At 37.6% G+C, this 10,635-nt stretch overlaps 1 protein-coding gene across 4 annotated transcripts; it reads right to left on the reverse strand.

Moving 5' to 3' along the window:
• Positions 1–282: 282 nt before the first annotated feature.
• LOC116259411 (zinc finger CCCH domain-containing protein 18-like) lies at positions 283–4,042 on the reverse strand. 4 transcript variants are annotated; one of them, XM_050079290.1, is made up of 9 exons: positions 3,589–3,663; positions 3,439–3,477; positions 2,168–3,128; positions 1,911–2,078; positions 1,645–1,824; positions 1,466–1,542; positions 1,185–1,352; positions 984–1,077; positions 283–887 (listed from the first exon to the last, which is right to left on the reverse strand). In XM_050079290.1, exons 3-9 carry the CDS (start codon positions 3,115–3,117, stop codon positions 815–817), a joined length of 1,710 nt encoding a protein of 569 aa, XP_049935247.1. In that variant the 5' UTR covers positions 3,118–3,128; positions 3,439–3,477; positions 3,589–3,663; the 3' UTR covers positions 283–814. The 4 variants fall into 4 exon arrangements, with proteins under 4 accessions (XP_049935247.1, XP_031493069.1, XP_031493070.1 ...); XM_031637209.2 differs by lacking the exons at positions 3,439–3,477; positions 3,589–3,663 and adding an exon at positions 3,880–4,042 and having other exon boundaries at positions 2,168–3,185; XM_031637210.2 differs by lacking the exons at positions 3,439–3,477; positions 3,589–3,663 and adding an exon at positions 3,880–4,041.
• Between the last annotated feature and the right edge of the window lie 6,593 nt (positions 4,043–10,635).

Consider the following 10,635-nt stretch of genomic DNA (forward strand, 5'->3'; position numbering starts at 1 on the left):
ATAAAACACCACAATTAAGGACCTTAAGAATTCAATGACACTCGTAATAGCTTATAAGAGAAGTTATAACAACTAACATTTTCAACTAAACTAAAATTTTATAGCATAGTCATATACAGGTGTTCTGCAATTTTAAGAAAGTGCTCGGCTCAACGTAAAAAACTTATGTAAAATAAGTCGCCGAATTCACAAACGAACTTGGTTTGATTTTTCGATCATTGCGTGTCAATATGCAGCCTTGCAGAATCAGATTCTTTAGTAAAACTAACTCTCGTTCATTAATTTTCAGACATAAAATGAAGTGTATATATAGCAGTATGCAGGGAGAGCTTGAAATTTTGAATCCTTGCTGTATATTTACTCTTTTCAATAGTCATATTGCTCTTTGTCCTGACTCACTGAGTATAACAAGAGACAAAACAGCCTTCCAACTAGTGTTTCCTGCAAAACAACCTTCCAATTAGTGTTTCCTGCATATTCTGTTATGCCCTTTCAGCTAACCTATATTACAAACTTCTTTCTCGTTTTCCTCCTATAATTCCTCTTTGAAACTCTTGATTTCTGTAGTAATAGTATGTTTAAGGGACTGAAACTACTCCAAGGGTATAAAAGTATTACATTATCAACCTTCTGTGGCCTTCCGCATCCACGGCCGCCATACTGGGAGAAGAAGCTTCCTCTGCTTGAATGGTGAAGCTGCCGGCAAAAGTTGGGAGAGCCTTTTCCCGTAACGTGTAAAAATTTATGTATCCACAGGAAGAGAAAATAACTAACTCCCTTTTGCTACCTTTTGAAATCCATGTTGTGTATCTGCCTATATAGCTGCTGGAATGCTGCTTGCAATTGGAGATGCAAATGGACTCTCAGGAAGATTAAGAACTTGGCTACTGTAAGCAGAAGAAATCAAGATTAAAAGCCAGTGACAAAGTTTACGTTCTTCACTTTGTAGCATTCAGTAGATTGTGCATCTTAACAGGAATTACCTTTCTTCATCACTGTAATTGCTGCTGTTGTGCTTGTTTTTCTCTCCACTTGTTGAACCATTGTTGACACCATCAAACAGATAGTCGAAACAATCTTCAGGCAGAAAAGATTGACAAAGTTCAGAGATAGATTTGGAATAGGTTGTCTCATGTCTAAGAGGCTCACATAATATCAAAGAGCTAATGGACATGGAACACAACCTTCAGAATGCTTCTGATCATCTATTGCATAATTAAAATAGCGCTGCGTTGTTGGCTTTGGAGACAACTGAAACTCGGACAGGCGCCTGCTCTCCATCTCGAGTGCTTGCTCATGCTCCTCCATTAAATGCTTCCTGAGCAATCGAGAATTCTCACAGATTCCCACAACTGAAGCAAAACAAAGACATCAGAGTGTAAATGCTCCAATCAAAATTTTAAGTTTACAAAGCACAAACTGATCTCAATGCATTTAAAACCAGGGAAAAGGAAATGCTGCTTGCCTGAATGATATTCAGGGTCCATGTCTATCAGCTGTGAATGGTAATACATTGATGGATCAAGCCTATCTTGGTATTTCCTGGGGAGAAAAGGAGCAGCCATTGCCTTCAAAATCCGAGCTCCAACCTTCACAGTGGATCAAGTATAAGAAAGAAAAAGCTAGAAGGCTTCTGTTGTTTACCTATCCACAAGTCTGGACTTCTCCCTGTAAGGCTTGACAAGCACTCGAGCACCACAAACAAAATGAGGATTCCCTTTAGTCAGGATTATCCTCACAGTCTCAGGGAACATAAAGGTGACGAATCCAAACATCCTTTTCTGCTGACAGGGTATCCTCACATCCTGAACAGGCCCATAATTTCTAGTAGAAAACAATTGAAGGAAAAGGAATTAGAAAACCATGTTCTCAAGAAGAAGGGAGTTGGTCGCCTGGTGATATCTATATACCTGAAATAGTTAGAGACATCTTCCTCTGTGAAAGTGCTTTCTGCTGGAAAAGTTAGATAAATCTGTCGAGATCCGGAGACGATCCCACCAAGGTCACTCCTTTCACTTCTACAGTCCAAGTATCTATGTGCGTCCTCTGCTAAAACAACCACATGCTGCCCATGAGGCCTGTTAATAGGAATTCCATCCAGTAAGCCATTGATCTCTAAATTATGGCCATAAAAACATGCAGAGGAAAGCAAGCAGTGGTAACCTACCGCTCAATAACCATAATAGTCTTCATCCGAGCAAGCAACTTTGTGAGACTGTGACCAGATTTGCCGTGTCTCTGGCTCTCAGTGAGATAGCCTTCTGCCTGAAGCGTCCTTCCATATCTCTCGTAGTAAAGCTGAGGCAGTGAGGCAATGGAAACAGGGGTATGTTTTGCTCGCAGGAGCTGGGCAAGATCCAACTCCAGCCTCTCGAGAGTCCCAGGAGAGAACACATGCTCTTCGTTTCCGAAGTCTGCCTGACTAGCATTGAGGATTTCTGATAATGTGTCCTGCATCGATTGGCTATGGAAAAACCTGCAGTTATTGCCATGCTTGCAATAGCCCCTGGCGAAATACAAGCATGGTTTTAAAGGGAATTCAGGAAGACTGGGAGATCTTCTACTTGTCCTTGAGCTCAATGTGGGCTCGGCGTAAAACTTGCCATTAGCAAATTCTGCTCCTGCAGAGAAGATGGGATCGACTCGATCCTGTAAACTAAGCAACTGCGCATGGTTACGAAGGCCAAATTCTTCTCCGAGTGATTCAGGGTATGCAGGGGGGACATAATCGGGGTTGAGAATGGCTTGCTGCTCGCCTAAATGTGGGGGCTCCCAGAATGTAGAAGAAGCCAGGAAACTAGCTGGGGAAGAAAAGGACCGAGGTGAAGCAGGAGGATATGGGGTGAACTGAAGAGCCAGATCAGAACCAGGTGATGAACTAAATGGGGCCAAGAGCGAATGAGATGCTGCCGGAATTTTAGCACAGAGCGAACTGAGATTCGGTTTTGCTTTGTTGATGAGAGAATGGATCAGATTGTCTGGACCGAACGCTAGTCTGATCATCTCTCTATCACCATGGTCTTGTAACAGTAGGACCCCAATGATCTTTGAAGCAAGTTCTGGCTCCAGCTTCTGTATTCTGCTGAATACGATCCTTGTTGCCTCGTGCACATCCATTTGAATCCTTCCTGCAACCGTCACATACAGAACCATATGACTAAATAGTTACAGAAGGCCACAGCTGCCTTTGTTTTCTCAACATGCAAAGAAAAAAGAAGATGGTAGTGAGTGAAAAGGGATTTTTGACAAAGAAGATGCAATCATTGATGAGCATTCAGCATTGGAAACGTATTTAACAAGATATACGAAAAGGAAAGAGGACAAAGACTGGGGGGCAAATGCATAAGATCTACAGTTTCTATATCTTCCCAAAACATCATGAAAATTAATGTCTGCAACCCATTCCCAAGAAAAAAAAAAAAGAGAGAAACAACATACATCCAAACTTTACCATAAGAATCTAACTACTTTCTTCCCCTGCGCGCAAAGGAAAATCAACAAATATAAGCAACATGAGAGTTTTTTTTAAAGGAAAAAAGACCCACTAAAAGAAGGAAAAGAAGAGAAAGGGAAAGAACATGTACCCACCAAAAACTGAACAGACTTCGGAGTATCCAAAAACACACGTCGCAACTTTAAAAAGCTAAAAAGTTTTACCATTTCTCGATAACCCAAAGAAAACCAACTTGTATTGTAGTGGATATAACTCATTTCTGGTATTCATTACTTCATCCCACGTCTCAGAGAGACTGGGTATTCAATTTTCTCTCTTCCAGCTCTGAAAGGAAACGAAAGACCGCAAAGAAATGCCGAAAAGAGTTCCATTTTTCCTCTTGTTGAGGAGGAGAGTGCAGATCTAGATTTTTATGGAAGTCTTACCAGGCCTACTTTTCCTCTTGCAGCAGGCAGAAACTCAGATGGACCAGTCCAGGCCTAGAACCTCCATGATTGCCACCCTATTATACTACTCTCTCTCTCTCTCTCTCCTCTTCCTGCAACAAACACCATCATCTAAGAAGGCGAAAGACGGACAGAATCTGTCTCTAATGAAGGTCGCTGGAGTTAAATCTATCTTAAATTAATAAGAAATATCTTCCATTATTAAATAACCACTGAACCCCGCTCATCGCACATCCCAAATTTCCATATTTTTGCAAATCCTTCTCATTTACAGGTTGGAAATTGTCGTTATCGAAAATTTATTACCCAGACCTCATGCATGCCAAATGTCTAAAGTGCCACGAACGGCTGCCGTATTTCACATAAAAACTACAAAACCTACCACCTGACGGGGAAGCCCTCCTGACCTCCAATTATTGACCGAATTGCCTTCTCGGAAAATATTCCACGCTTCTCTGTAAAACTAAAATTTCCCATAATTGAAAAACTTTCTTTTTTTTCTCTCTCTAGAGCACGCAGAATCCGGCGGAATTTTCAGATCAAACAACAACCATATTTCCAGTTTTTTTTTTCTTAAAAAGGCCAAGCAAAATGAGTCCGGCAAGGCACGCACATCTGTCCACCTGCTCCCACATGCTTGCAGTTATGTTAGATTTTTTTATACCGATATGTATGATATATGCCTAAGCAACTTTATATATAATATCTTTTATACTTTAAATATATTTAAATATTGTAACCTATTTCTCAAATTAAATATATATATATATATATATATATACAACGCATTGGGACTGATACAGATACCAATATTTAACGGCTTTCTTTGCACCTGTTGCCCCATTTTATTAGGATGCAACATTATAATGTTAATAGATCTCTCTCTCTCTCTCTCTCTCTTTATATATATATATATATATATATACATGTATATCTTACATGGATTTGGATCTATCGTAATGGCATTGATGGATGTTGATATCCTAACTAGTCATTCCGTGCCAATTCTAGCGGTGTAAAGAGACACTTGTGATTTTTAATCTTGTCTTTGTTGCCGCATTAATGGAATTATGGAATGTGTAAGGGACGGGCTGTGGATAGGGACATATACCAGTGGAATCTAAGCTTTATTAAATTTGACTTAAGTGGATTATATCATGAGACCGTGTTTTGATTTTATTATGCAATCAAACCTACTGGGGTCGGTGCCGATTTTTTGGAGCTCGAATCCGGGCTCGATCAAGCAGAGTGCCGGGTACCCCATCAATCAAGTACTCTGGCCCGATGCAAACTAACAAATATCCCATGAATCAAACATGAACTTATTATCGTAGTAGCCAAAATCTCGTAGGACGACAGACGTGTAAAAATTTACTGGGGGGACAACAAGATGCTGGACGCTAGGGGGACCCAGTGGTGTTTCTCCCGTACTTGCCTTGCCTCTTAGAGAGAGAGAGAGAGAGAGAGAGAGAGAGAGAATAGTAAATAAACATAAGAAAAAGCTATTGAATTGATATTTCTGTAGTGGTAGAGTCAAAAAGAAGAAAGTGACCTGAATTGGTATTGGCAACCTGATAGCTATTCAATTGATATTTCTATTCAAGCCTGTCCAATCAAATAAGTTGCTCGCTAAGCTTTGTTTGTGGAATTTTATATATATATATATATATATATATATAAACTATTCTCATGTGTATGTAATTTGATATTTTATACTGAGTCCATCAATTTAGTAACGACCTCGTATGGTTGAGAAACTGGATTCCATCTAAAAGTTATCAACTTAAATAAATAATGAAACATATGTATCAACTTTACTAGTATTTTCAGTTTTTCCCCTGGTCATGTCCAGTATTGGACTAAAATCTCTAGATGTCAAAGTTCTATGTATTGGCTGCACTTTAATTGGTATAATCTAGTGGCGTAGTCACATTGTGATTGGTGTGGACAATTGCTCATATCAACCTCTTATAAAAGTTTTTTTATTTTTAAATAAAAATTTTAAATATTTATTCTTATATATATATATATATAAGTGTCCCACCAGATTTGACTTTGTTTAAACAAGTGTCCCTCCAAATAATTTTTATGGTTTCTCCACGGGTACTCACTCTGCTTGTTTATATTAAGAAAATAATAGGAAAAAATAGTTTTTGTAAACACACCTAAATATTTAACAGTAACCAAAACACATGTAAATACTTCTGAATATTCTTAAAAGTGTATCTCAGTTTTTTGTATGACTAATTAAAAATATCTATAAGTTTAAGTTAACTATTGAAATAAAAATAGACATTATTATATTCTCTAAATTCATGAGTACATTTAAAATTTCCACTGAACACCTTACTAGCATTTACTTGATTAATCAATAAGAATGACTATTTAGATGCACATCAAACTCGATTGGATTTGTTAAAGAGGCTAATGCCAATCAATCAATCTGAAATGTAATTACAACAATTGTGTTTTAGTTATTTTATATTATTAAATTAAATTAAGAAATCAAACCAGGTAGTGTGTGTGTGCTGCCAATTGCACACCGAGTAACAGGTGATACGCCAAAGGCAAAGATTACCACTTCCCACCATTCTTAAGATCTAAAGCTGTTTTAAGACTGAGTGGTTCTATGTATATCCTTCAACTTAGATGTCGTGCATATATAATTTATGTAAGTAGTACTTATGATAATTAAATCCAATATATACACAAAATAAGGCCAAACCATTGGCCAACTTAAATTAAATCAGTTAATGATAGGAAGTTTTAATCGATCAAAGACTATCATTTGTTGTCCGTTAATACAAAAGGTAAGTGTGATTTATGATCACTCAGGAGTAGCACGTGAAGACGGCCAACTTATCGATGGGGGCCAATGAATGAAATTCGACCGCAGTAATGCCAGGCCCTACGTTAGTGGGTGGTAATTCTGCTAGAACCAACATGAAAAAGGGTATTCTTGACATTACACCGAATTTAGATAAGGTAAAACCCTCCGGATACCGCTACTCAGTATTTACTGCTTTCAAAAAAAAAAAAAAAAATTGACGGTTTCTGGAAGAGGGGAAAGAGAGAGAGAGAGAGAGAGTCGCACGTCGGCAAGGCAGTGGCAGCGGGTGGCGCAATCCGCGGGGTCGGAGTGACCGGTTCAGCCGGTCAAGAGACCGTTACCGCCGGTGTGGGATGGAAAGGACGGATTGATGACGTCAGCTGGTTTAAAGGAGAATCAGAGCGCCAGACTGGAGTGTCCGCACAAAAGGGGAGGGACGGTCTTCCGGAATTCCGTTGGAACCGGACGCTTTCCGTTTTACCAAACCGTACTCCACCCATCACTCGGTTGCTCTCTCATTCTTTCTCGGATATCATTTGAATTGCCACTTATGGCCCGTTCTCCGAAAAGGATGACAGCTTTTCTAAAATTTTCACTCCTTGCTTTTGTTCCATGGCGGATTTCAGATCGTGCTCTAATTCGTGAATTTAAGGTCAGACCCCTTCTACCCAACCTTACGTCAGATCCGTGGTGTTGTGATCCATAGATTTAAGATTAAATTCTTCTCCATCCGATCTTAAATTCATATTTTTTAACATACAGCATAGATTTTTAAATTCATGCTACTGTTAAACAAATGATCTCTCAAAACATATCTTGATTCGGCTTTGTTATTCAAGCGCTCGCTCCGTTATTTATATTTATTTAGATTTGAAATTCGATGCGGCAAAAGATTTATGGTACCATATATGTTTTTATCAAACTCCCAATGCTTATATTTAAAATTTTTATTTTATCTTTTTGAATTGATAAAACATTTAATTTAAGATCGAGGTCCAATCTTAAATCTTAAGGATTTTAGACAAGGGCAATGAAATCATGTTTCTAACAATTAATCAGCAGCCATTAATAAATGGATTATTGGCTTTTATGTAGAATGCATTGGGGCAATTATGGATGTCAACATATTTGAATCTAATATTCAACCATAAAAGATGTCAGATATGGAAGAAATTTTAATACTTATTGAAAATCTGATCAGATTCAAATTTAAGAAATGACAATCCATGGCATTCTGATTCAAATAAATATCTAATTAAGTCCAGATTTGATGTAATTTAGTTTAAAATAAATATCATATATCCAGTATTACTATGTACAATTTCAAACTCGACTCTTAATACACAGTAATGCAGTTTTGATTTGGTTTTAAAGTTGGATGTGTATTCTGCAGTGAATTTAAAAATCAGATTTTAATCTGATTCAAATGTGTGAATTCATATTCAAATATGCATAAATTTTCTTCGTTCATGTTTGAAAATGAGTTCAAATCAAAATATGTAAACATTTGATAAATCACAATCAGATATGAATAGTGGAAATTTGGTTATGTGGTCGTGCCAATCTGGTTATATATTCGGGCCCTTAATACGTTAGAGATGAAATAGGAAGATGAAAAATAAAAAGTTGTTTGGTTATTTTGTTCTTGTGAAGAGGCAAAGCAGCTAAATCAAGTTGCCCTTGTCTTTTTTGTGCATTCTCCCATTCATTCTCGGGTTCCGATCACCATTAGTGAAAGCGTATTCATATCAGATTTGGACTTAACAAATACAAATTAATGTTACATTGTGCTAGGATCAATTTTTGAGTTGGGCAGACTTAAAATAAGGTTCAAACGTCAAAAAACTACGTTCTTAACCTATCTTTGATTGAATTGATATTAAAATATATATGCGACGATTCATGAGACTTAGTTTTCTTTTCTACCGACTAAGATCTGGATTTGAATTTGCATTTGATGTTAGTGTTTGGATTTGATTTTGGATCTCACCCATATCTAATCAGTTTGGGCAGCTTATTAAAGCCAACATGTTTACCAACGCACGCTTCTGATGTCGGTCCAGCCGTAGGTGGAATCCAAATTTTCGCCGTCTTCACACCCAAATCAAGGGGTGCCACCTAAGTTTAGGCTCTTATAGGTGTTCCGTTTAAGGATCTTTAAGTTCTCGAGGAAATATTTCAATTGTAGCACTTTCTGTTTGAACAGAATTCCAAAAGCGTCTCAGCGCTTCAAATTTCTAGTACTGCTAGTTTATGTGGTGAGCACATAGCAGGTGGTAAGACCGAACGTGGAATGTGGGCCAAAACATCTCTAAGTGCTAGACACACAAGTAACCATCTTGGCTGTTCTATCTCTTGAAAGAAAAAAGAGAGAAAAAGAAAAGAAGATAAAGTATTTTAGTCATATGGCATTGGTTAACCATTTTTCTTCCTCATTTTTTTTCTCAATAATTCATCTTGGAATCATCAAGATTAAGCACCTAAAGGCCTGATATATCTACAAATTTCTGTAAATTATATAATTTTGTAATTTGAGAAAATTTATACCTTCTATAAGGTAGCGTTTGGCAGCATCAAGATTAAAATCCTGACATCAAAATCCTTGGATTTTAATCCTGGAATCAAGGGCATCCCCATTGCAGGAACAAAGCATGTTTGCTTTACCTAGATTTTGTTATCGTGGATGTCTATCCAATGTGTATTGAATGTTTGGAAAAAAATAAATAAAAGATACATAAAAATTTGAGAAGGCTGCCGTCCAGCCGAAAGGTATTATTCACAAACTCAAATTGGCTCTTCAAGATCCACTCATTTCCAACAGCATCTTCTCTCAAAGAAGGGAAGACGAGAGATGGTATGCTGCTTCAACATGAAGGGTAATGGACAAATAATTGTTCCATGGATTTTGATCGCACCCTTCCCAGGTAGATCCAAATCCATGGAATGATTTCTTTCCAGTGTTTGTCTGGAGCAGCGCCTTTTTAGACAATAAAGGAACATGAACCTACTTCTACAGGGCGCGTTTGATTCCCCACAAATCTTACATCCAAGAGAATATCAAATCTGTGATAGCTGAAATCCACAACTGTATTGTAGTCTGGATTTCAGCTTTTACCTCCAACATGGATTTCAAATTCACACTTTGATGCTAAAAGTGTGGATTTGAAATCAGATTGGGAAGGGGAGAGTATTTGAAAACTGCAGATTTCAAATCTACAGCGATCTGAGATCACTGCGGATCTGAGATCTATGGAAATCAAAAGCAACCTAAGGTATTGTCCTTTTAATTGAAAAATATTTATTCAATTTTTTTTAAAAAATGTTAGTCATAATTACAGTTAAATTGGCGTACTGGCTTTTAATGTAAGAAATAACAGTTAAAAGAAGTAGAGACAACGCATATTGGGTGATTAACAGAGAGCCCTTCATTCTACATTTTTTTTTTCTAAGGAGAAGCCGATTTTTAGCATTTTAGAAAAATAAATAAATAAATATATATTTTGTTTTTTTCAATTTTTGCGTTTACCCGAAGTTTTCTCAGGAGTTCATTTCCAGGCCCTAAACCAAAAGAAAACCTTTGAATAAAAATTGTCAATAGAAGTTAGGCATCAATCAAGAAATTAAAAAAGTTGCCAAGACCTGCTTCCTAAATTTAGGGGAAATATGGCCGCCGCTTTGGAGAAACTTTTCTTTTCCAAAATGTCGAGGATATAGACCTGTGTGGTGGGCTAGCCGGGTAGAGTAGGTTGAACTTAGGCCACGTCCTATTCCTCCGAGTCTAAATAAAAATGTTAAATTCAAATGTGACCAAAGACACGTGAAGTCGTGCCGGACACAAAGAGATAAGAGACTGTATCTCCTCAAGCGAGGGCACACTTGAAAGTTTTGTCGAAAACTTAAGCTGC

Source organism: Nymphaea colorata, chromosome 8 (genome assembly GCF_008831285.2).
Source record: "Nymphaea colorata isolate Beijing-Zhang1983 chromosome 8, ASM883128v2, whole genome shotgun sequence".
Classification (NCBI taxonomy): domain Eukaryota; kingdom Viridiplantae; phylum Streptophyta; class Magnoliopsida; order Nymphaeales; family Nymphaeaceae; genus Nymphaea; species Nymphaea colorata.